The following is a 25,810-nucleotide window of genomic DNA, read 5'->3' on the forward strand; positions in this document are numbered from 1 at the left end:
GGGATGGGCTGTAAGCTAGCGGGAGAGCCGGTAAACAGAGAGCTCAGTTATGGGAAGTGGGGGTGGGGTTGCTCCACATCTTTAGTCCCGCCCACAAACTCAAAGGTGAATTTCTAATGGACCCCTGCTGCTCTCAGAAACTATGTCCCTAGAAAATGACAGGTTTTAGATTTAGCCTAAAACGCATCATCAGAATTAAAAGACCACCAGGAAGTCTTTGAAAACAGATGATCGGAGTGGGAAAATTCCAAACAGCTTCCTGAACTTAAATAAAAAATAAGAATACTAGTCACGCGAGAATTGACGTGTAGAGCCCTGTAAAGCAGGTCCCCTCAATCCTGGTCTTGGACATCCACCCTGTCTGGTTTCCTCTGGCCCTACACTTCTTGCTGTTGAATAAAGGACCATGCGTGTTCAGCCACTCAGAGTGGGGAAACATGGGAGTACTGCTAATCAACAGCCAGAAAGAAGTTGAAAGCTGGAAACAATCAGGGCTGAAGCTCTGGAGGAGGTCGGCCGGCCCTGCTGCAGAGGAGACGGGGACCCAAGTGGACCCAAGGGAAAACACTGACGATGTCGGGAACACACAAGATTAATGCTATTATTAAAAGAAGATTATGAGAGGACAAAGAGTGCATTCACTCTCATGCTAAATCTATCTCTTCCACTATGTTTGACCTAATTAAAAAGTGGGATGGTGTGAAGAACAAATTGTCTTTTTATTTAATTTGAAATGGTTTTTTTTCAAGCAATCAAATAAGAATAGTACACAAAAGCAAGATAATCGGCAGTTATGCATTCATACAAAGACGCATCAAACTTGGAGTAATTAGACGTTAAATGAAGATTGCTTGTAAGGGAGTGGAAGAAGGTGAATTTATATAATCCCACCCTGTTCTACTGTTACTATTTGAACACATGATTTATCATTATCCTGTTCCTAGCTTCTATCAGACGGAATTAAAAATCCGGAAGTATCAGTAATTCACATGAAAAGGATTAACTACATATTATTTAAAAATACTATTTTAGAAATCAACAGCAAATGCAGATCAGTTATCTAATGCATTCATGTTCATTAGAAAAATCATGACTATGATTAAATATAACTCTATATTAAAAAAAATTCTCTCTATATTTAGAGTTGGCTATTAGACCTGGATAGTAATGCAATAATAAAATAATTCAGTCTGGATCCAGAAACACCGCTCCATAACTGTTATGTTTGCGGTGGAACACGCTTTTCCAGTGCAGTAATCATTTTCGGCCACACGGTGGCGGGGGTGAGCGTGAGGCTCTTGGCTCCGCCGTTGCTGAGAAGCAGAAGAAGCCTATGCGAAAGTGACGCGCTCAGCAGCGTTAGTTTGTGAAGAGGACGGCGGACAAAAAAACCAAAAAAAAGAAGAGGACGGCAGACTTTGGAGTGTTTAGCTCAGCAGCGAGGAGCAATGGCGTCCCTGCAGTCTCTGAGAGAGCTCATCAGCAGCAGACTGTCCTCTGCCGCGCAGGACATATCGGACCGTTTTGAAGAAAACGTCGTCCATTACGAGGAGGACCAGCGCAGACTGCAGGAGCTGACGCGGAAACCTCAGTCCCGCCAGTTCTCTGTTGGTATGTCTGCTTTAGTCTACGGCGGCTCGGAAGGTGATCGGAGGCTGCTGGGACCGACTCCGTGATGATGGATGGGTCACCGACAAGTCAAGTGTCTTACCGGTCTGTCTATAGCTTTCAATACGTAGGATAGGAACGTATCTAAAATTTCAATTTTAACTGGATTTACCTGAAGGGCTTAAAGAGAGATTTCCAATGACACAAAGATGATCCAGATAGCTCAAAGAATGAGAAGGTTATGCCACTTTTAAGTGTGCACATTTTGTGTCCGAGTTTTCTTCCCCAATAAACAACAAAGTTGTACAATTTCTGTGGCCCAAAACCAGGACGAAAGGGTTCAAAGTGTCATAACTTTCGTATTCTTTGTCCAATTCAAGAAAGGGAGGCATCATTACAACGCTACTGAAAACAACTACAAGAAACAAATAACAAATCGTATGTCAAATCTATATTTATTTCCATATGATAAAATAATCATGACTTGTGAATAGAATGGAGACAGTATTCAAAGCTCAACAGATGTTTGGGGGCTCTGCAAATCTTCAGCTTTACCTAAATCAAGTACAGTGAGGAGCACAGAATCTGGAATCAAGAGGAATAATACATGAATCACACTGCACCAAACACAGGCAAAAATAATGAATAAATTACTAAGAAGTAGATACCAAACATACATTTGTGTGTGGTGCAAGAGTCAGATCGTAGGCGTGTTTCGTAGATGAGTTTAGACGCAGGCAGGATTTGAAGAAGCCTTGTACCAACTAACAAGCAGCTAACACCGGAGTGATGTTTACTTTTTCAAGACAAAACTAAATCTTCAACCAAAAAGTCAGCAGCAAGTGCTGCATGAACACAGATGTCAAAATCCACTGCGTCCTCAGATGTTTCGTTTTCTCCCCAATAGCCAATCGCATATGTTCCACCAGCCTTCTTTTTTAGTTTTGAATCTTACCATTGTACACAGTTTTTGATTCGGTTTCTTCATCCTACCAAATATGGCAAATCAGATGATCCACCACCTTTCCTAATAGAATGTCCCTTACAGCTTGAAGAATAGCTTCTTCAACAAGGGGAAAATCTTTGGAAAGATCCAATGTTTTGATTCTTTAGTGCTTTCTCCAGCTTTTTTCTATCATGAGTAGCCTTTTTTTGGGTCTTCACAGCAATTCTGCGCATAATTTCGTCCCTGATTTTGAAGCATTTCTTTCGACTCACACCGCGCTGTTTTTGTTACTTCAGTAATGTCCAGACTGAGATACGACTATACTGCCTTTCCAGTACTACAACTATCTGTGCCAGACATGCACTCATCATGGTGGCAAAGAGAGGCCTATCAGCTGGCTCCACCTAGAGCTTCTGCACTGACAAAACCTGTAGTTCCCCACCAACGACATCCTTTTTCAAGACTGTTTCCAAAGAAACCTCCACTTAAGTCTTGATAGTTTCAATTAAATTCCTCACAGTCTCAATCCCATCAACGTGGTTCACTTTGTGCAAATTTCTGAATCAGAATGGGGACACTTTTGGTTGGCACACATTTCAAAATATGATCATAAACTACCATTCTGAGACCAAATGGATAGATTTTACCTTCTCTTTCGGTGTTTCTTTGTCAGCGCCTCCATTTTTTTCCCTGCAGAACAAGATTCTCATTTTCAAACTCCCTGATTTGTTGACCCTGTAATCTAACAGTTTCCACTGCAGTGAGACCCTGGGAATCATCACTTTCACCACGAACAAAAGTTTCAGCAACCCGTTTGCCTTTAACTGCAAGCTCTTTTTCTTCTCATAAGACAACTGTTTCCCCAACGTATCTAATTGTTCCATGTCGGTTCTGCTTTGGATCTCTTCTCTCAACAGACACATCGCAGCATTCTTCTTGGCAGTAATTTTTTGTAACGTTTTATGTCCTGGTTAAGGTATTTCACTTGTTGCATACTGCTTGATTTTAATTTCCCCTCCAAAGACTTCACAGAACCATGATATTTCTTTTTCATGTCAGATTTGGTCTTCATTACAAATGCAAGTCTCTTTTTGATTTTTTTGGCACTTGGGAGTTGAGGGGTTTCTCTGAGATATTGGCACCTCTAAGCTGGAGATGAGACCTCCTCAAACTGAGACGTAGATGGCTGAGACAATTGAGATTCCTCTGAAACTGATGGGGCCTCAGGTGAAGGCTGAGCTAAGGTGTACAAAGGAAATACTTGGCTACACACATCCTGCTGCTGCCGCTGCTGCACGTGAAACGAGCTCTCACTATCCCCCCTGCTCAGCACAACCATGTATGGACCAATCCTGAGAGAAATAGAAGGATGAAAGGGTGAAGGAAGTTGGAAGAATGGTTCTCTGGTCGTTGGCTTTAAAGCAATCCGGTCTTGGTAGCACCACTTTGGTAGCACCAGTTTGGTAGCACCACTTTGGTAGCACCACTTTGGTAGAACCAGTTTCTCCACAGTTCACAGCTGTGGCTTGGGTTTGCCAGCCACTGTGATCGTCTCTAGGGTTTATTTACTACATGAACCACATCCTGATCATTGACTTGCTGTGTCTGCAACTGTGCTGTGGAAGAGGAGGGTGGTGTGTTTGCAATTTCACTTTGACACGTGACGCCCTAGAAATTTCCCAGAAGTCTCTGTGAACAACCAGTGTGCAGGGATGGTCAGAAGGGCTGTGTCCAAATTCCCTCCCTCCTCCTTACCGACTAAACCACGATTTAGTGCTCCACTATCCACTACTCTGGATTCAGACACCATGCTTGCTACTGTAAACGGCGAATATGAGGTCACTGATTTACCAAGTGCAATGATATGGAAGTTGATGAACGGCCCACTACGATGAAAACGGTGTTTTTAACATTTATCAAGAGCATTAAGCTTTAAGGAGCATTTCTTCATTTAAATTGTTGGGAATCAGCAGATGAAAAAACGCTGATTATAGTTATGTACAAACTACCATCAGCAGGTCACAGTCTCCAAGCTCCGCCCCTTTCTGATCATCCTCCTGCAGACCAACAGATCCATGAACGTCTTTGTTTTCCTGGTCTGAGCTGGAATCTGGATCAGAACTGGACGGATGGATGGCTACGATATCGCTGCACCACTAATGTTAGGTTGGGGGGTTGAGGGGCTGTAAGCCAGCAGGAAAGAGTGCAGACAAAGGGATGATGGGAAAGCTTACTCTGCACCCACAACTCAGAGGTGAATTTCTAATGAACTCCTGCCACTCTGCAGAAACTAGGTCCTAGAAAATGACAGGTTTATTTGCGGCGTCATCAGAATGAAAAGACCGCTGAGAACGTAGATCTAAAGATGATCAGAGAGGGACTTGAAAGTTTCAGATTTTCATTCAGATGCTTTACCTGCTTCTCTGTGAAGATGTCTTCTGCTCGTGTGGTCGACCTGCTCATGACGGCCCTCTCTAAAGACATTGTTCTTCTCCCTGTGTCTGTGCAGTCCTCCCTCAACATGATCCGGGTACCCAGGAGAGGAGCTCCAGGGTGAAGCAGGAGAATCCAGAACCTCCTCAGATTAAAGAGGAGCTCTGCAGCCTCCAGGATGAAGAGCAGGAGACTGGTGCCTTCATGGAGCCTGTTGTTTATGAGGAAAACAGAGCAGCAGGTCTAAAGAGTCAGCAGATCCTGACTCATGGAACTGATGATGACAACGAAGAAGGAGGCCAGCATGAAGAATCAGCATCAGCTTAAGATGGAGAGGTGGCCCTAGGAAGAGAGGCTCGCACATGACAGGAAGTGATTGTGTGTCAAAGGAAGCACAGAGAGCCACAAAAGATTTTCCTGTAAAGAGTCTGGTAAAGATTCCCAGTGGTTCCTAATCTGAACGTGCACATGAAGACTCATGCTGGACAGCTGCATTCCTGAAGATCTGAGAAAAGCCTCAGTCATGCCCAAACCCTGAAACTGCACAGCGAGAGGCAGCCGCTCAACCAGAAGACCAAGACCTCACCTAATGGATTGAAGCCGAACGACTGCTGGTCAGATGTGGAAAGCACAGCTGAAAGTGTGAGTTGGGGGCACGTACTCTACATGTGCTTCTTCTAAAAATCTAAAGAAAGAAAACCGACTAAAATGAGCAAAGCTGGTAGAATTGAATATGAGTAACACGATTGTCTGTTCATCAGTCCATAACAATTCACTAGGAGAACTAGAGAATAAAAACACACAGTTTTTCACGTGGAGAAACAATCCCCTTTAGGGTCACAGGGTTGCTGGAGCCTATCCCAGCTACAGGGCCACATGATGTGCTCACTCTGCCCCACAAGGGGGCAGTAGTGTATGAAACCTGTTAGCAGCATTGGCTTGTTATGGAGGGTCTTTGAGCTGTTCTTCCAAGCGTCACAGACGTGAAGGTTGATGTCTGTCATTTGGTGGCTTTTGTTCTATGTTTCTGACGCGATGCCCCGCCCGATTTCTCCTCAGTGAAAATAGTTTTTTTAACACCAAAGTTTCAAAGTTTTACACTCAAAGCAGACAGTGTTTCACTTGGAATGATTGGCCCTCAACTCCCTCTGTAGTGATCAGGTTGTGTGAGTTTGAGCAGCTGCAACAGTGATGACTGTTGAATGGAATTTGATTTCAGATCATTTTATTTTCAAATATATTCACGTAAACACAAAAGAACTGAAGAATAGAAAATGACTATAAAGTCCAACAAAAATCACGTCGGTACCAAAACTACTTCCCAGTTCATGATTGTCCTGTTGTGCTACTTTTACTACTACAGTTTTTGTCCTGAATGTACTTTTATGTGTTTGTGTATGCACAAGTAGCCTAAATCCCTTCTGATTGATTTGTAAAACCTTTTCTTTATTTTTCAAATAAAAGGACTTCCACACTACAGGAGGCTGCGTTTTCACTTCCTTCTTGATTCATTGATCCGTTTCTCCACCTTTGAATGTTCTGGAAGAACTCCAAGTCATGGTGGCAGAGCTGGGGGCTCGCCAGTAAAGCCTCCCATCTCCCACCCGTGAGCAATCCCAGAATGGTAGACTCCGGTGTTGCATACTGAATGCCTATGGACGGATGAGGGAAGCCCGTCTCAGTTAGCTGAATGGTTCAGCTCAGCATTTATCCAACAGAAAGCAGGACAGAAACGTGCTTCCTCATATACAGTAAAAGATCAAACATTTGCAGTCAGTTCAGTTCTTCAGTCACCTTCAAAATAAAAACACTTATGGTTTTTCACAATAAGGGTATTCTTGGCATAGGTGGAAAGATTTCATGTAATCCATAGACACCAGTGAAGATCACAAATCATTGAAGAAAAAAGGTTCAGAGCACTGTCTAGTGGGTCTAGATCAGTGTTTTTCAACCAGTGTGCCGCGGCACACTAGTGTGCCGTGAGAGATGGTCAAGTGTGCCGTGGAAAATTGCCCTCATTAACTGATCTAAAAGCATTTCCCATCTCCAGGAAATCAGCTCTTTGTTCATCCAAACAGGTCCTGATAAAACACTGAGTAGTTAGGAATATAAACGATCATAAAATACTTTTTTCGTTGTGTTTATTTGATTCTATTAAAGACATTTTGATAAGAATGACGGTAACGCGAAATAGCTGCAGCTATAACTGTGTAAGGAAAAGTCCCGCAGCTTTTACTGTCTCCACGACTCCACCAATCATTCTTGAAGGCTTAATCACATGTCATCAGTCTGACCAATCAGAAGTGGTTAAAGTCTCCACTTCCTTGTTCCAATTTAGCTCATAACTCAGTCAGTTCCGACAAAAACACCAGCTAAAGCTCGTCTTTAGCGGTGTAGCTTTCCACAGAATCCGGTATCAGACCGTGGAACAAGTGAACAAAACCATGAAGCTCAGAGACGCGAGTCTTTCTGCCGTTTTGTCGCAGTTTTCAGACTACATCTCCCATGATGCATTGGCTTAAAGGGACAGCGTCTTGAAAACACAACGAACATACAGTTTGTATGTAACTTAACTTTTATTACATCTTTTAGAAAAACATCTGCAACTTCCTGCTTTTTCTGCCACAATTATCACAAAAATGCACGTCAGATTGCCGGGGGGGGGGGGGGGGGCGCTGTAGATCAAAACAGACTATGAGTTTCTGCTTTTTTTTTTTTTCTTTTTGGGATGCTGGTGTGCCGCGGGATTTTTGTCAAGGTTAAAGTGTGCCGTGGCTCAAAAAAGGTTGAAAAACACTGGTCTAGATGACCCAACTCCCAATGTTAAAGTGGCTAAGATAGCGCCAGGGTTAAGAACAAGTGTGTCTATGTGCGTAGGTGAGTGACTGAGTAAGTGAGTGAGTGAGTGTGTTTGTCAATGAGTGTTTGTGTTAGTGAGTGTGGGTGAGTGTGTTTGTCAATGAGTGTTTGTGTTAGTGAGTGTGGGTGAGTGTGTTTGTCAATGAGTGTTTGTGTTAGTGAGTGTGGGTGAGTGTGTTTGTCAATGAGTGTGTGTGTGTTAGTGAGTGTGGGTGAGTGAGTGTTAGTGAGTGTGGTTGAATGTGTATCCGTGTGTGTTTTTGTTAGGGAGTGTGTCAGTGAGTGAGAGTGTTTGTCAATGAGTGTGTGTGTAAGTGAGTGTGGGTGAGTGTGTGTGAGTTAGAGAGTAAGTGAGTGTGTTTGTCAATGAGTGTGTTTGTGAGTAAGTGTGGGTGAGTGAGTGTGAGTGTGTGTGAGTGTGTATGTGTAAGTGTGAGCGTGAATGAATGTGTGTAAGTGTGAGTGAGTACGGTTGAGTGTGTGTGTGTGTATGTTTGTGTTAGGGAGTGTCTTTGTGTGTGTGTGAGTGTAAGTGAGTGTGTGTGAGTGATTGAGTGTTTGTGTGAGTGTGGTATAGTGATTGTGTCAGTGAATGATTGTGAGTCAGTATGTATGTCATTGGGTGAGTGAGTGAGTGTGTTTGTCAATAAGTGTGTTTGTGAGTAAGTGTGGGTGAGTGAGTGTGAGTGTGTGTGAGTGTGTATGTGTAAGTGTGAGCGTGAATGAATGTGTGTAAGTGTGAGTGAGTACGGTTGAGTGTGTGTGTGTGTATGTTTGTGTTAGGGAGTGTCTTTGTGTGTGTGTGAGTGTAAGTGAGTGTTGGTGAGTGAGTGTTAGTGAGTGTGTGTGAGTGATTGAGTGTTTGTGTGAGTGTGGTATAGTGATTGTGTCAGTGAATGATTGTGAGTCAGTATGTATGTCATTGGGTGAGTGAGTGAGTGTGTTTGTCAATAAGTGTGTGTGTTAGTGAGTGTGTGAGTGTAAGTATAAGTGTGTGGGTGAGTGAGTGTGTAAGTCAGTGTGTCTGGGTGTGTGAGGGAGTGAGTGTGTTTGTAAATGAGTGTGTGTGTGAGTGAGTGAGTGAGTGAGTGTTAGTGAGTGTGGTTGAGTCAGTGTTTTTGTTAGGGAGTGTGTGATTGTGTTCCTCAGAAGGGGAAGGCTGACACGCTGTCCCGCCTCTGCCAAACCCCCACAGAAGAAACTGTCCCTCCAGAGACCTCCCCAACACCAAAACTAACGCAAACATAAAAAAGGGAGTTGCACGAAAATTTTCTTTCCTAATAGCAATTCAATGTTTTTCTACTGTTTAACGTGCATGTTTGGGCACTATGGGGGGAACCCCTAAAAACCCACAATTTACTGTGCAAAAAAAGTTTTTTTTTCCCTGTTGAAGTGTAGTGAACCTACATTCATACTTCAGAGGGAGAATACACACATTTTTTTACAGGTTTCAGTCAAAAAAAGTCGAACAAAATGCTGACCAAAACAAAAGATTTATGAATAAAACAGTTTGTCACCGGTTAATGTGGCATACTTTGGCAAATATATACTGTATTTGAGTCGTTAATTCTGACTTCCTTTGATGTGCTGTTGAGAAGCAAGTAATACTAATCAGAAATCAGAGTAGATTGGGTTTCAAGGTTCTACTGAGATTTGGACTGAAGCCACTGGATTCAGAGTCCAAAGTGCTGACCACTACACTATAAAACCCTAAACTTATTGAAGAAAGGATGCAGCTGGGAGTCAAACATGTACCTACTTTCTATGAGGTTATACTAAAGACTACATCCCTATGCAGCCTAAATTCCAAAAACTTTACGCAAGATGCAATTTGTTTCAGATAAAGAAATAAGTTTAGTTTCCTTTTTTACATTTCCCTCTTAAAATAGAATCAACACACACTAATGCAGTCCCAATATCCTACAACATCCTAAAACCAATCCCTATTTAACTCCAATGTAATCTAAAAGATCTATAAAATTCCACATTACCAAAATGATATGGATGATATTAAAATAAATAAAATCCTAACAAACATAGATAGCTTATATCTTTTCTAATTATAACAGGTTTCCTCATTCCCATGCAGCAACATTTTCAAAATCTTTTTAAAAGCCTACTTATTTTCAAAATCATCTAAAAAATCTAGTCCTACTACAACTACAAGTACTGATGCTGCTCCTGTTCCTACTACTAATGCTAATAATAAAATAAAAATCCTAACAAAACAGCTAAGTTCCCTTAAGTCCCATTAAGTCCTCCCCATGCAGCAAAACCTTTTTTTTTAATCCTAATATATTTCCAATATCATCAAAAAGATCTAGAAAAAATGTCTTGACAGTGGAAAGAAAAGGTTATCTTCTCAACACTGTTTTGCACTTTACCCATCTTGACAATCCTACTTTTTGTCCTTGATCTATCTTGCTAAATAGGATGAAATTGGTGCCACTTTACTCCCTGTTTGCCGCTCTTTTTGAGGGATAACAGGTAGGCGTAACGGGTTAGTCTTCTTCTCCGGATTCCTTTGCACTGGATCATTTCTTAAAAACCTGATGTTGATACTTGTTGGTGTAAGACTTTGTGAATACGGTGAGGGTATTGCAAACCTGGTCTTTCTTAGTTTCTCTTTTTCTAGGACAGCTGGACTGTACATTTGGCTGTTTGTCCTCACTGACGTTTTTGGCACCTCACAAGTTTTTACAAGGCCAGTTTTAGTCCTTGATAATCTTGTACTTGGAGCATCAGGTGGATGTGAGACAAGTTTGGTCTCTACCAGCCTTTTCTTATCTGAGACAGTTGGAATGAGTGATGGCCTTGTTGTCTTCTCAAGAGTCTTTGGGGTCCCTTCCGATTTTACAAAGCCAGTTTTAGTCCTTGTTAATCTTGTACTTGGAGCAATAGGTGGGTGTGGGACAAGTTTGGACTCTACCAGCCTTTTCTTATCTGAGACAGTTGGAATGAGTGATGGCCTTGTTGTCTTCTCAAGAGTCTTTGTGGTCCCTTCTGATTTCACAAAGCCAGTTTTAGTCCTTGTTAATCTTGTACTTGGAGCAACAGGTGGGTGTGGGACAAGTTTGGACTCTACCAGCCTTTTCTTTTCTGAGACAATTGGAATGAGTGATGGCCTTGTTGTCTTCTCAAGAGTGTTTGGGGTCCTTTCCGATTTTACAAAGCCAGTTTTAGTTCTTGTTAATCTTGTACTCGGAGCAACAGGTGGGTGTGGGACAAGTTTGGTGTCCATCAGACTTTTCTTAACTGAGACAGTTGGAATGAGTGATGGCCTTGTTGTCTTCTCAAGGGCCTTTGGGCACCCTTCCGATTTTACAAAGCCAGTTTTAGTCCTTGTTAATCTTGTACTCAGAGCATCAGGTGGGTGTGGGACAAGTTTGGTGTCCATCAGACTTTTCTTAACTGAGACAGTTGGAATGAGTGATGGCCTTGTTGTCTTCTCAAGGGCCTTTGGGCACCCTTCCGATTTTACAAAGCCAGTTTTAGTCCTTGTTAATCTTGTACTCAGAGCATCAGGTGGGTGTGGCACAAGTTTGGTCTTTGTTAACTTTTCTTTATGTAGAACCATTGGAAGTTGTGACTGCATGGTTGTTTTCTTAGGACTCATTTGCAGTTCATCATTTTTCGCAAAATTGGTTTTGGATTTTACTGATCCAGTAGGTTCCTTGGTGTCAGTTCCTCTAATCGGCTGCTTCCGCGGCTGTGCTTTCAAGTGTACTGACTTCTTTTCTTTCTTCTTTTTCGGTTTATCATTGTCAATACCCATTCTCATTTTTAAGCGCTCTAGTATAGCAATAGAGTCATTTATTTCGTCAAATCTTTTTTTTATTTTCAATTCTTCTTTTCTTAATTTTTCATTTGTTTCCAATTTCCGTCTACTGCTGTCAATTTCATCCTGCTTTTTCAACTCTTTTCTGACTTTGCTCTCAGGGAACATTGAGAGACTGAGATCCCATGTGTCCTTCATGAAGGTGCCTAAAAAGTCCCCCTGCATTGTCCATATTTTGACATTGTGATCCTGTCCTGCAGATATTATATTGTCAGAGTCAGGGCAAACTAAAACACACGCAATCCCATTGTTACTACCTTGCCAAGATCTCAATAGTGCAGGAGCACAAAGTGATGTATGCCACTCTTCAAGGGTTTTATGTTGTACAGACTCACTCTGTGTTCTATCAGTAAATCCCTGAATGTCCCACAGACAGAGTCTTCCAGTGCTGTCACCAGTCAGTAGTATCTTTTCTGTTTTATTAGTTGTCATGCAGGTAATCTTTGCACTGTCCTTTGTCACTGCTCTAAATTTTGCTATCACTCCTCCATGTCTTTGAATTGACCAGGCAAATACAAAACCACCATGTGACACAAGTAATATGTCTGTCTTCCTGTTAGTTGTCCTTGTTTTTAGAGAAGTAGAGACAACTCCACCCATGCTTTTATAACCTGTACTCAAAGCCAAACTTTCTGGATCATGCAGGTCTTCAATTAACGGCTCCCTATCAATTATGGTACCTTGGTTTTCAATCCCTGCTGGTTGTACTTTAGGACTGTCAAAGATGTGGAAGTAGAAGCAAACTCTGTAGTTTTCTAAATCCCATGCAACCGCATTGCCATCACTGGATATTGTAATGAGTGTGTCTTTATGGAGCTCCATGGCACAAGTGTCTTTTAATAAAGGGTGCTGCAAATATTTGTGATTTCCATTCTGTAAGTCCAGCGCAAAGATGGTTTTGCAGTTCAGTGCTGAAATGAACAACGTATCCCTTTCTTGAATCAGGCCTGTCACATGATTTGGGACTTTCAGTGGGAGAACTTCAATCTTTTTGCCGTTGTTAAAGTTCCAGTATGCTATTTCCTTATCTTTAGAAAGTACCAATAATTTGCGATTTGTCGGATCAAACATAATAGCAACTGGCTTCATAAATACATTTGATAAGGCACTGAATTCCAAAAGAAACTCTCCTGTCAAAATATCCCATACTCGTATACAAGCATCAAGAGATAGAGAGACAAGCTGCTTGAACTGACTGTTGTAAATAACATCCCACAATGGCTGGTCATGACTTGGAATTCTTTGCTTGAAGACATCTGTTCCTTGTCCAAGGCATCTTGCTAATTCTTTATCAGCCAAAACAAGCTCATTGTTGTGTTCCTCGTAACACACAGCAGAAATGGTTTTAGTTTTCAAACAATCAACAAAGAAACTCTGCAAACAGGTCAAATCTAACTCATTCCAGATTCTTACATTTTTGTCAGTTGAAACACTGAAAAAGGTTCTCACGGAAACACTATACTTGACACTGACAATGGGACTGCAGTGTGCTCTGAGTTCATGCTGACAGAACTTTTTGTCCAATACCCAAATTCGCAAAACACCATCGTCTCCACCAGAAATCAAAAACTCTCTTAAATGTGTGAAACCGGCACAGTTGAAATGCTTTAAATGGCTGGCACATTTAAATGTCATAGTTTTTGCCTTGGTATAGTTCAGACAGGATGAAATTCTGCAACCAACAACACTCATGAACTTAGCGGAACGTCCACAGACAATATAGGAATTTAGAAGAGGAATGTACTGTAAACTGTTCAATATGTCAGAAAAAACAGAGATCTTGAAAGAATAAAACTCAAAGGACCTGTGTTTTAACAGGGTTGACACACGCACACATTGATAGTCTTTTAGAACCATGTCACAAAGCAATTCTTTTTGGAAGAGGCCTCCTTTTAAAACATCTTGACTGATGCAAATGATCAAGGATCCTGTTCCATCTGCCATCGAAAACATGGCTTTAGCGCCAATACGTGTGTATTCCATAGCTGTAACTGGACACTCATCATTTATTATACAGTATTTTGTGCGAGAAAAACCTTGATAGAGCGTCGTGTAATCAAAGAATAGCACTTCCCCTTCAGATGTGGAAACAGCTATCTCATTAAGGTCATTAATGTAAATCATGTCATAAACATGCAATGGGTTTTTGTTATGTGAATGAGGAATCTCTTTTTTTCTTTGGTTTCTAAGGAAACATCTGTGTGAATTCTCAAAACCGTCAGTCAAGAATGTCAGAACCCCGTTTTCAGTCAAAGCAACATATTGACATCTGTTGTACGTTTTGAGTTTCTGCAGTGTTGTGTTAGGATTATCCCTATTGGGCAAGGCAACCGGCAGGATTTTTACAATGTGTCTATTCAGTCCAATAGAAATGAACTCAGGAAACAGAGGAAAAGGACAAAGATCAGTTTTAGTCCGACTGTTTCCATGTTGGAATACAAAAAATTCCAAAAGTTCTTCAAGATCAACAACTCCATCACAGTTTGTGTCAATTTTCATGTGTAGTAAGCATAGATTCTGTTTTCCAGCATGTGGAAAAACCTCTTGCATTGCCACAGAGAATTCATCCATATCCAGACCTCCACTTCCATCAACATCTGCCCTTTTGAAGAGCTCAATTACCTCTGAAACAGGCCAAGCTAAAAAATCTTTTTCTGATATATTGACGTACTTACAAATTTCATTAAAGTCTTCCGTTTCAAAATTTGTTGACATTGTAGACTCACAACTTGTCAAATCACAGTGTTCAGAGCTGTCTTTATCACTGTTAGTGCGCTCTGGCATCTTTAAAATATTACCTAAAGGCAACCCAACAAAATGTCCTTTTCTTGTAGTCACAAACTTCCTTGGGTCGCAGACAGTCACAAAAGTCTCTAAAGGGATTCCTGACTAAGCAAAGTGCCTCCCCCTATTTAGTACTTTTCATCTCATCCCAGACACAGTCAATTGATGAAATTTGATGCCAATTTTTATCAGATTTGATCATATCAACATCGGATGATGACATCTGATGTCATCACATCAGCAAAGGGATGTCATCATTGAGATGACATCACAGCACAGTGATGTCATTTCACTGTGCTGTGATGTCATCAATGATATCACATCACAGCACAGAGATGTCATCTCATTGATTACATCACTGTGCTGTGATGTCATCTATAGCAGCACAGTTATGTCATCTTTATGTTCTTTTTATTGATAACATCTTTTATGATATCAATAAGACACAATCAAGTACAATCTTAATATAGCAGTTGGCAGAGGTTGGACTGATTCATATGAAGATATGATCACAAACTGGCCTGATGACGGTAAAGTTGCCTTCAGATTTTATTAGCATCTCTGTCAGCCGCCTTTATAAGAAAAGGTTAAAGGGAAATATATTTGTGACCTTAAAATGCTCCTAAAATTGATTTTTTTCAGTGTATGACATTTCTTGTTGTAACCCCTTGCCATCAGACTAAGTGGGAACACCTGGCCCCGCCCTTATTGTGAAAGGGTCAATGTGGATATAAGCTCCAGGTCAGTGGGTGCACTTCCTGCTTGCTACTACCTTCTTCCTGCTCTCAGCTGTTGCTGTGGCCACACCAGGATGCCTGAAAATTTTCTTCAAACAAACGGAAACAAATTTGGAAACCTCAACGCTTCCATTTGACTAACCCCGAAGAGACCTGCTCATCGGTGAGTCTTTGCAGTCGCGACACCGAAAACAATTAGAAAAAAGCTTTATCATAGTCGCACAGCTAAGCTAACGCTGCGCTCACCTTTGAGGCTTTGTTTTATTTAATGGTTCTTGTTTAATTGTCTTAATTTAGTCGGCTGAATTAAAGCCAAAGCATTTTTGTTTAAGTCGCTTTCTTTCTTTTGTTAATTGAACACTTTGAACTGTTTTAGTTACTTTTATTTCCATGATGCCAAAATGGCCACTATTTTTCAATTAGATGATGGCTTGAAAAACCATGTTGCGCAACATTTGAAATTTGAATGTTTAATTTGTTTATAATTATTCTACTTGGATTAATGATGGGACAACGTTAATTTGTAACTTTAAAGTACATTTTGATTTAAGATTTGAAACTTGGAAACCTTGACTCATTGAATTGTTTGACTTGTGTACACACAATTTGAATTCTATTTGAAACAGCTGTTTGATTTTTGCTAAGAATGTTTCTCCTGTTTTTGTTTCCTACAATGATGATGGCTAATCTGATTTATTTCAGTACACCCAGTGAAATGACTGGTTTGCTTTTGTTCAATTCTTGATTTCTTTTTTTTTTACCCTTTCTAGGTCAGGTTTTATTTTTGTATATTCTTTGATCTGCAACTTGATGGCGAGCTACCCAACTACATGATCTGAGATCCTGATCCACCTTCAATAACGACTTTTCAGCTGCAGCAAAACTCTACTACATCATCACCAATACACTTTTTAAAAAAACATAATAGCACGCAGACCCATATCCAAGTTACTTTTTTTTTTATATTGTTTAAATGTTTTATTTTGTGTTAATACAATTGCTTGCATTTTACTTTCATCGCTGTCTTGTTTTCATTTACACATCTTGGGCTCCCTGCAACAAATTCTGATTTTTGCGCCTAGTCTTACAATCTTAAAAGCGTTACGCTGTGCAAAACAGGATTATTTTCAATTGAACTACTCAGGCAAGTTAAACAGATTTAAAAAAAATTTGAATAGGAGGAAAAGAATTCTCTACATGTCAAAAAATTGAAGAGATTTAGTATTTATGAAAAATTAAATTAAATTAATTTGATTTATATAGCACCTTTCATGACGAGAAGACAGCTCAAGGTGCTGTACATAAAAACAAAAACAAATGCAATAAAATACAATATTATACAATGGCAATTGGTGATAGCTTGTGGGATATCTGGCAGGGGGGTCTGAGGGAGGGGACAGAGTTTAGCTGTGGCACTGCAGATGTTGGTTCTGAGGGAGTATTGGGAGTTACTAGTCAGTCCTCTTTAAAACAATGCACAGTGTGTTGGATATTAGCAGTTAAAATATTGGCTCCGAGAGAGCTGGGGTGAAGACCGTCAGGTCGATTAAAAAGAGGGGCAATTCCAAAAGAGATTAAAATTATCAATAAAACCAAACCTGAATTTGCAACAAGCGGACTGCAGCCAGGTGTTCAGGGAGAGGATTCTGCTGAATCTAGAGGATCCTCTAGAGAGTGTGGGGATGGGTCCAGAAATTAAAACAGTTTTCCCAGTATTTTTTAAATAGACAAAGAGGTCCAGAAAATCCAGTTTTGTTACCTCTGACTGCTGCAGTGTGGTGTCATTAGTCCCAACGTGGACAATAATCCGGGTAATGGTGGATGGGAGGGAAGGCAGAAGGTCTGGAAGCTTTTGAAGAATGTCCATCACTTTGGCTCCTGGAAAGCATCTGGTGACTGCATTAAAGTATCTTATATTCCTCGTGATGGAGTCTCCGATGATCAAAGTTGTTGGGGTGAAGATTGGTAGAGGCGGGGGGTTGTGGGACTTGACAGGTGTGGCAGCAGAGCCACCCCGCTCCTCTGCTGCTGTTCTTGGGACTGCTCCTGTGGCGGGGGGGCGTTTTCGGGACCGCACGGATTGTGATGGATCGCGGCCGGTGCACCGTTCAGTCACCGCGTCCCGGAGGAGTTTTATCCTCCTGTTTGAAGCTGCTTCTCCGCGCGCCGGGCGTCGGGTCTGAGCCGCTTCCGGGGTTCGCTTCCTCGCTTGGGCCCCGGTGAAGGAAACGGCGGCCGCGCTGTCTGCACCAGATCCCCCAGTGTGGTTGCCACTTGAAGCTGTGGGAGAGCATTTCGCTCCGCTGGGCAACCGTGCCGATGGGGCGGGAAATTGTCCTGGTACACTGCCCGCTACAGCCACGACCACGTCTTCGTTTCCCAGAACGGTGAACCGATTGAAGAGGGTGAGCTGGGGAGGCGTTGATGGTGGTGTCGGCCTCGTCTGGGGTCTTCTTGCACCCCGAACAACAACCTCAGCCCAGGATGGATGGTCTCTCGGAGTGGAGCAGGAGGAAGGCCGCACACATTCGGCGTCCCACGGAAGCGTGTCCTGGGCGACCGTCAAACGGGTGATCACCTGCGTCTGCTTAGCAGCGAGTTGATAGGCGCTGGAGAAGAGAGTCTCTTTCTCGGTGAGTGCATCAGCGAGTTTTACTAGTTCGTCCTTAAGCTTAGTGACAGTTTCATTCATTTGGTCACAGCAGCAGTTTTGACAAACCGTAGAAACCGCCATGAGTGCTGTGTCACCTGCTGACGCTGTGTCACCTGCTGACGCTGTGTCACCTGCTGACGCTGTGTCACCTGCTGACGCTGTGTCACCTGCTGACGCTGTGTCACCTGCTGACGCTGTGTCACCTGCTGACGCTGTGTCACCTGCTGACGCTGTGTCACCTGCTGACGCTGTGTCACCTGCTGACGCTGTGTCACCTGCTGACGCTGTGTCACCTGCTGACGCTGTGTCACCTGCTGACGCTGTGTCACCTGCTGACGCTGTGTCACCTGCTGACGCTGTGTCACCTGCAATCGTTCTAATGTTTTGGTGTTTAAAAAAAAATCACCCACGGGAAAACGGGAAGGCGGGCTGAACCCGGTTCTCTTTCAACATTCGTTTCGGTATCTCACTATGGGACACGCCCCCTGCGCTGTCCCCCAGAAGCTCTTTTACATTACGCCAGTCTTGACTGGCAGACAGAAGGTGACGTCTGCTCTCAGGAGGCGGGACTTCCTCCTGCTATAAGAGCCGGACGGCATGGAGGAGCAGGAGGCCGCACCCCCGGAGTTCCAGGACACGGTGGACACTGTGCCCGACTCCGGAGACGAGTCCATCAGCCTCGGCTCTGAGGAGGACGAGGAGGACAGCGAGCCTTTTGTTCTGCCATCGGCTGCAAAGCCGCTGGCTGCGGGCGACGCGTGCGGCGGCTTCCCAAACCCGACCGCTGCGATGGACCTGCATGATGTCTGCAGAAGAGCAGCTGAAAAGCTGAGCATTAAGTGGCCTGAAGCCCTCACTGACGCCACCACATCTCGCTATGAGGGAAAAAGACTGCCTAAAGCCAAGTCTTCCAGCAGACAGCTGCTGCCAGCATTCCCTGAGTGCTTGGAGGAAGCGACCAGGTCCTGGAGCACCCCCTTTTCAGCCAAAAGCCCCGGCTCGGCTTTGGACTGGGCCAACATGGAGAACGGATTCTCGCATATCCTTCCAGTCGAACCGCTGCTGGCATCCCACCTGCACCCGACGCAGAAGTCCACCATGACTTCCGCGGGCCCTGCCCTGCCCTCGAAAGCTGACTGCTTCCAGTCAACTCTCACCGAAAAGGGCTACAAGGCCGTTGACGCATCGGTGAAAGCCCTGAATGCATCTTCTCTGCTCCTAGCCTACCAGGCAGAGCTGCAGGAACAGATGTCAGCCACACCAACCCCAGACCTGTGGGACGAGCTATGCGTGGTCACAGACCTTTGTCTGTGTCTCCACAGGTCCGCAGTCCAAGCCTCTGGGCGAGCCATGGCCCTCATGGTGGTCCAGGAAAGAGCCCGGTGGCTGAACTTATTTAGTCTCTCTCAGAAGGAGAAGACTCAACTCCTCGATGTGCCGGTGGACCCAAAGAGCCTATTTGGACCAGCGGTGGCCACAATGCAAAGGTGCTGTGAAGAGAAGAAACGGGAAGGTGAAGCGCTGCAGCCGTGTCTGCCCAGGAAGGTACCTCTCCTACCCCAGCTGCACCGCGTCTTTCCTTAGCTCAAGCGGTAGCTAGACCAGCTAACCGCACTCCGAAACGCCAGCCTCAGCCAGGTGACCGGGGCCACGGAAAGCCTGCTGAGGCCAGAGGGGCCTGGGCCAAGAAACAGTTTGCTCCCAGCGTGACAACGGCAGCCCAGCCAACGCCTCCTGTCGCTCAGAGCCGTGGGCCCTGGTGGCCCTCACAGTTCACAGCCAGTTAAAAAGGAGAAAAGAGGGACCCACAGAGAGCTCAGTGGAGCCACAGTTGTGTCCCAGAAAGTGTTTTAAAAGGTTTTTAAAACAAACACAAATAAAAAATCCCTGAGGCGCGCAACCAGGCCCTGAGCCAAGGGCGCAGCCTCAACACAAAAAAGACAAAACAAAACACATACGAATGTCGGCAAGCCGGGTGGGAGCTGCGTGGCTGCACATGAGGCCACAGGAGAGAGCTGTTGCTCCACCAGTGGCACAGCAGCCCAGCACCGTGGTAGCAGCGAGCCCTGCATCAGCGCAGCTCGCGTTGGCCACGCCCACCAGTGTCTCAACGCGGAAGCCGCTCGGCCCGCTCTCTGACAAATCACACCAATGGCGACACTGCGGGGCGCCAGACTGGGTCATAAGCACTGTTACCAAGGGTTACAGACTCCAGTTTGGATCCACTCCTCCCCTTTCCAGGGGGCAAAACGCACGCAGTTTGCAGGAAGAGATCAAAACACTGCAAGCCACCATTCAGCTAGTGCCACCGGAGCAGGCTCACAGCGGTTTCTACTCCAGATAATTCCTAGTCCCAAAACGGGGTGAAGGCCTGTGTCCGATTCTAGACCTGCGAGCACTGAACAAATACTTGAAGTACAAATTCAGAATGCTAACACACGCAGGTCTGGTACGGTTGGTGCGTTCAGGAGACTGGTTCGTCTCCATAGATTTGAAAGACGCATATTTTCACGTCCATATATACTCCCCTCACAGAAAGTATCTCAGATTTTCCTTTCGAGGGAAGATTTACGAGTTTCTAGTGCTCCCCTTCGGACTCTCACTGAGTCCGCGGGTGTTTGTGAAATGCACGGAGGCCGCCGTCGCACCCATGAGACAGATGGGCGTTCGGCTGGCAACGGATATAGACGACTGGCTGCTCGCAGCGCAGTCTCCCGAAGTGCGTGTTGACACCAGTTCAAACGATCACTTTCATCGGCTTGTCCCTGAACTCAGTCAAGTTCAGAGCGCGACTCTCAGCGGAGAAGAGTGACAGCCTTCCGGGCGTGTCTGTCACAGTTCCGCAGGGGGGCGTGGATAACGTTCAGACTGTTCCTCAGGCTCCTCGGGCTGATGGTATCGGCTCTGTCCGTCATTCCTTTTGGTCGCCTACACATGCGTCCTTTTCAGCGGTGGGTGGCGTCGCTCAATCTAAGCTCCGCCCGCCATGGTCACCGGCGGGTGCTTGCTTCGGTGACGTGCATTCTGGCCCTACACAAGTGGAGGGATGTCTCTTTCCTCACCACAGGTGTTGTCATGGGAATCGTGCAAACAAGACAGGTGATCACCACAGATGCCTCGCTGACAGGCTAGGGAACCACTCACGAGGGCAGGACGGTGAACGGTCTGTGGGGCTCCCACATGCGATCAGTTCACATAAACTGCTTGGAACTCCTGGCGGTCTCTCTTGCACTGAAACATTTCTTACCCTTCCTGAAAGGGCGCCATGTTTTAGTCAGGACCGACAATACCACAGTGGTGGCGTATATCAACAGACAAGGAGGGCTGCGCTCATTTCAGTTGCACACGCTAGCACACAGACTGATTATCTGGAGCAGCTCCCGACTTCTGTCGCTGCGGGCCATCCATGTACCGGGGATAATGAACCGGGGAGCCGAGCTGCTCTCCAGACGTGACCCGCGTTACAGGGAATGGAAGCTCCACAGCCAGGTGGTAGCCCAGATGTGGAGCATTTATGGTCAAGCAGAGGTCGATCTTTTTGCGTCAGCGGAGAACGCTCTGTGTCAGATGTTCTACTCTCTGACGGACCAGAGCGCCCCCCTGGGGGTGGACGCTCTAGCGCACGAGTGGCCGCGCCGACTTCTGTATGCGTTCCCACCGTTGGAGTTGATTGCCCCTACCCTCACCAGGGTTCGAGAAGGGAAAACACTCTCTCATCCTCGTAGCCCCTCGGTGGCCCTAGAAACACTGGCTAGCGGACACCATTCAGATGCTGCACAGCCAACCGTGGCCTCTGCCCTTACGCAGGGACCTCCTGCCGCAGGTCCGCGGGGAAGTTTTTCATCCTCATCCGGAACGCCTGGCTCTGTGGGCCTGGCCCGGGAGAGGCTAAATCTCATGGCAGCGGGACTCCCGCAGAATGTCATGGATACGATCCAGAGTGCCAGGCCGCGGTCTACCCGCTCCGCCTACGGCGCCAAATGGCGCGTTTTTGAGGACTGGTGCGTGAAAATGGCCGTAGTGCCTTACCAGAGCCCCGTCCCAGTCATTCTATCGTTCCATCAGGAACTTATTGAAAAAGGTTTGTCCTTTTCCACTATTAAAGTGTATCTGGCGGGCCATATCCGCCTGTCACGTAGGTTTTAATTACAAAAAAGTGGGCCAGCATCCTCTTATTTGTCAGTTAATGAGGGGCGCACGTCGGCTCCGACCGGTGTCGAAAAGCCTTGTTGCATCTGTTGCTGCATCTGTCAATGTCCTCTGATCACTAGATTCTGGAAAAATATTGTAACAGAACTCAGCTGTATTTTTCCCAAAGCAATCCCTCTGAGCCCAGCGTTGGTTCTTCTTGGCGTGTCTGTGGAGAGGCGGCCTCTGTCTGGTCAGTAGATGGTTTTATTACGTAAGCTTTTACACCTGGCAAGATGATGCATACTGCTGCTGTGGATTCAGGGACAACCTCCTTCTGACATACAGTGGTATAGGGAGGCATTCAGAGTTCTTCCTATGGAACGCCTCAGTGCCCTCTTAAAGGGCAATTTTGATACTTTTTATAAGCTATGGCAGCCTCTGCTTGATCACCTTCCTGGTGATCTAGTCAACATTCATTATAAAGGAGGTCCAAACCTTGTCCTCTTTGAGCGGATAAGGATCTGCTTCTCCATGATATATGTTACGGCCCCTGGCCTTTTGGTGTGTATATGTGTGTGGGTCTTGTGTGTGTGTATATGTATGTATGTGTGTATGTATGCTTTGCAGAAGCCTCCACCACATTACTTGACTTCACCTCCTGCAGGAGATGATTGCGGCCTCCCTCCCTCCTCCAATCACCAAGCTGGGCGGGAAGCCTAAAAGCCTCAAGCATCCCTTGTTCCAGTGGAAGCTGAATTCCTTGGAGGAATCCTTTTAATCAGCTGGCCCCTGTTGTTGGACTTGGCATTAGAGCCTGTGGAAACTGCCTTGTTTTCACCTCTGCTTGTGATCTTTGTTTTCGGCTTGTGCTTTGTGTTTTGTGTCTTGGTGACGTCCATCTATTTTAAGTTTCACTTTGGTTTTGTTATTTATTGCTTTAGTGCCTGAGCATTTAAGTTTGTTACCTTCTTTACTTTTGCAGCTGTCATTCAAATAAACGGCTGCACTGACAGCCTTTAACCCTTACCGGCTTAATATTATTTCTTTATGTTATTTTTTTTGCCTCCGTGCTGTGACTTTGTTCTGCTGGAAATTTTTATTTTGTTTTCGTTTTGCTCTTTGCTTTTCTCAATATAACAATAGAAAATGTTAAAACATAAGAATCTAAAACTGAAACTATAGCCTAAACTATAAGTTCAGTTATTAAACAAGTTAAGTTTTAATCGTCAAAATTGTGCAAGGACCAACAGTTGGCACTTAGAATGAAGCAACTTTAGAAAGATTTGACAAGACAGTTTTACACCAGATGCGCCCTTTTCTGTGAAGTATCTTCATTTCTGTTTGAAGGTTCAATTTTAGGCCCACCACTTTCTAATCTATATATGCTGTATATACTGCCACTTGGTGAAGGTCATCAGGAGGCATGGCATTTGTTTTCTTGGCTATGCTGATGACACACAACTCTACATCGCTGCGTCTCCTGATGACGAAGAGTCAGTCAACATACTTTTAAATTGTATTTTAGACATTAAGTCATGGATAGCAGAGAACTTCCTACGGCTAAACCAGGACAAAACAGAGGTTTTCGTGATCGGCTCTGAAGACAAGAGAGACCTTGTTTGATTTAAACTAAAAAATTACAAACCTTCTCAGTGTGAGAAACCTGGGTGTTATTTTTGATTCTGAGATGAATTTTATCCCACAAATTAAAAATATAACAAACACAGGGTTTTATCATCTTAAAATATTGCCAGTGTCCGCCCATTTCTCTCTATTGCCAGCACAGAGATGCTGATGCATGCTTTTATTTCCAGCATATTAGATTATTGTAATGCCTTGCTCTCTGGTCTTCCCAGAAGAAGGATATCGAACCTTCACCTGGTGCAGAATTCAGCCGCACGCGTGCTGATGAAGACCGGGGGGCAGGAACACAATACACCTATTTTAAAATTGCTGTATTGGCTTCCTGTGAGCTTCAGGATTGATTTTAAAGTTCTTTTATTGGTTTATAAATGTTTTCATGGTCTCGGGCCTTCATATTTATCTGATATGATTTCAAAGTATGAGCCCTCGTCGACCCTGAGGTCCTCTGGTGCTGGCCTTTATCAGAACTAAAAGTTAAGGCGAGGCCCCATTCAGTTTTTAATGGACGTCACCTGTGGTACCGCTTCCCAGCATGCCTCAGGGAGGCAGAGACTGTTCATACTTTTAAAGGAAGGCTCAAGACCTTTTTTAAACTGCTTTTATTAACTTATTAGATTTTTTTTCTAACTTGTCCTGTCCAACAGCTGAGCAGACAGATGAGAGCTGAAAGCCTCTTATGTTGGACATATTTTTCTGTTACAATAGGGCTTATGAAACATTTGATACACTGGGTGTATATTTAAGTAAACCCCTTTTGTAATTTAGGCTAAACTTTATTGACCTTACTTATACCTGTAATAGTCTTTTGTTGGAGCGTGTTAGGTTGAGTGGAAGGATCCCAAAGCAGAGACTGAAGCCGAGGGCAGGTTGACAATTTATTCCTCAGGAACAAAAAGTAAATCAGACAGAATGCTGAATTCACGGAGCTAGACTGATATACAGGCCAGGTGCTAAGAGCTACTGAATAGTAATCATCTGGCAAGGAGAAAGGAGATGGGTGCAGGCTTTTAAAGACATGGTGATGAGGTGAGAATCAGGTGTGCAGTGTAGAGAGGCAACAGGGAAAAGCGCCTCCTGCTCCACACTCCACATAACATGTTATGTGCTCCACATAACATGGAAAAGAAAAGAAGGGAAGAGAGGGGGTGGAACGGTAGAACCGTAGAACCGGTGAAGCAGCATAAGGCAACAAGTTGCTGGATGTTTACAAGCATTACAGTCAGGTTTATAAGTAATATAAATCCAAAAGGGGGCTGGGCCTGTCCACACACCCACCCAAATGCCACAAACATACCTGGTCGATCTAAAAAAAAAGCCTTCATACAAACCATGTCAACATGGTCAAATCACAATACAACTAATGTTTGCACACACGCATACTTATGCTTTCGGACTAACACGTAAAATATTTCATTTTGTCACTCAAACTATTTGTGCAAAGGTAAGATAGCACCTGTGCTCAAGTGGATCTCTATGTTCTTCTACGGTGGATGATGGAATGTAAAAAGAAGGAGGGAGAGTGTCCAGTCACCCCCACACCAAGACACCCCCCCCCCCCAAAAAAAGACACCCCCACCGCACGGTATCAGAATAAGATAGAGAACAACCGTCCGCCGGGCAGTCACATCTGCCACCCAGGCCAGGGCCAGCAGGTCCGCCATGGGGGCCCCCAGAGCCAAAGAGTGGGGAGGGACCTGGGGACAGAGAGTGCAAGCTCTAACCCAAACAGAAGAGCAGCCCCATCCCCCCTGCAGCGCCGGTAGTGCACAAATCGGGCCCCCACCGCAGGAGAGCACCCCTAGCTCCAGACAGGCAACCCACAGTCACCCAGGACTTCTAGGCATCCCCCGACCCCGACCCCGGGTATGGGCCAGGGCACCCCAAGGGAGAGCCGCACTACGGTCCAGACAACTGCCCACACAGTCCACGGTTGGCCCAGGTGAGAGCAAGGCACGGGCCGGCCACCTCTGCCCAGGAGGAAGACCCTGGGTGATGAGACAACCACGGGGTCCCCACTGCCCCCCACCGCGCACCAGAAGGCCCTGACCCCACCCCTAAACCACGGCAGAAAGGCAAGGAGCAGGGACGACCAGGCCCCCCACCCCCTAAGTCATGGAGTTAGCTATGGGAGACCAGAGAGACTGAATTCTTTCAAAGTTACTTGAACTTTGGGCTGA

At 44.7% G+C, this 25,810-nt stretch overlaps 2 protein-coding genes and 1 pseudogene across 2 annotated transcripts; 2 read left to right on the forward strand and 1 right to left on the reverse strand.

The window, feature by feature from the left end:
- Positions 1–1,301: 1,301 nt before the first annotated feature.
- LOC101163429 lies at positions 1,302–6,464 on the forward strand. Its single transcript, XM_004075950.4, has 2 exons — positions 1,302–1,611; positions 5,064–6,464. The coding sequence occupies exons 1-2, from the start codon at positions 1,449–1,451 to the stop codon at positions 5,312–5,314; spliced, it is 414 nt and encodes a 137-aa protein (XP_004075998.1). The 5' UTR covers positions 1,302–1,448; the 3' UTR covers positions 5,315–6,464.
- Positions 6,465–12,625: 6,161 nt separating this feature from the next.
- LOC111948409 (set1 complex component swd3-like) lies at positions 12,626–13,880 on the reverse strand. The gene is made up of 3 exons (XM_023961340.1): positions 13,721–13,880; positions 12,726–13,234; positions 12,626–12,631 (listed from the first exon to the last, which is right to left on the reverse strand). Exons 1-3 carry the CDS (start codon positions 13,806–13,808, stop codon positions 12,626–12,628), a joined length of 603 nt encoding a protein of 200 aa, XP_023817108.1. The 5' UTR covers positions 13,809–13,880.
- A 5,938-nt stretch (positions 13,881–19,818) lies between these two features.
- On the forward strand, positions 19,819–21,750 carry LOC111948410 (annotated as a pseudogene).
- Positions 21,751–25,810: the final 4,060 nt, after the last annotated feature.

Source organism: Oryzias latipes, chromosome 13 (assembly GCF_002234675.1).
Source record: "Oryzias latipes chromosome 13, ASM223467v1".
Taxonomy (NCBI): Eukaryota; Metazoa; Chordata; class Actinopteri; order Beloniformes; family Adrianichthyidae; genus Oryzias; species Oryzias latipes.

Excerpts from the sequence above, each read along its gene's own strand:
- LOC111948409 (XM_023961340.1), bottom strand. The coding sequence starts at position 13,808 with ATGATTTACATTAATGACCTTAATGAGATAGCTGTTTCCACATCTGAA. Across the intron at positions 13,235-13,720 it reads TTACACGACGCTCTATCAAG|ACGATGGTGTTTTGCGAATT; the intron begins GTTTTTCTCGCA and ends TTTCTGGTGGAG.
- LOC101163429 (XM_004075950.4), top strand. The coding sequence starts at position 1,449 with ATGGCGTCCCTGCAGTCTCTGAGAGAGCTCATCAGCAGCAGACTGTCC. Across the intron at positions 1,612-5,063 it reads GTCCCGCCAGTTCTCTGTTG|TCCTCCCTCAACATGATCCG; the intron begins GTATGTCTGCTT and ends GTGTCTGTGCAG.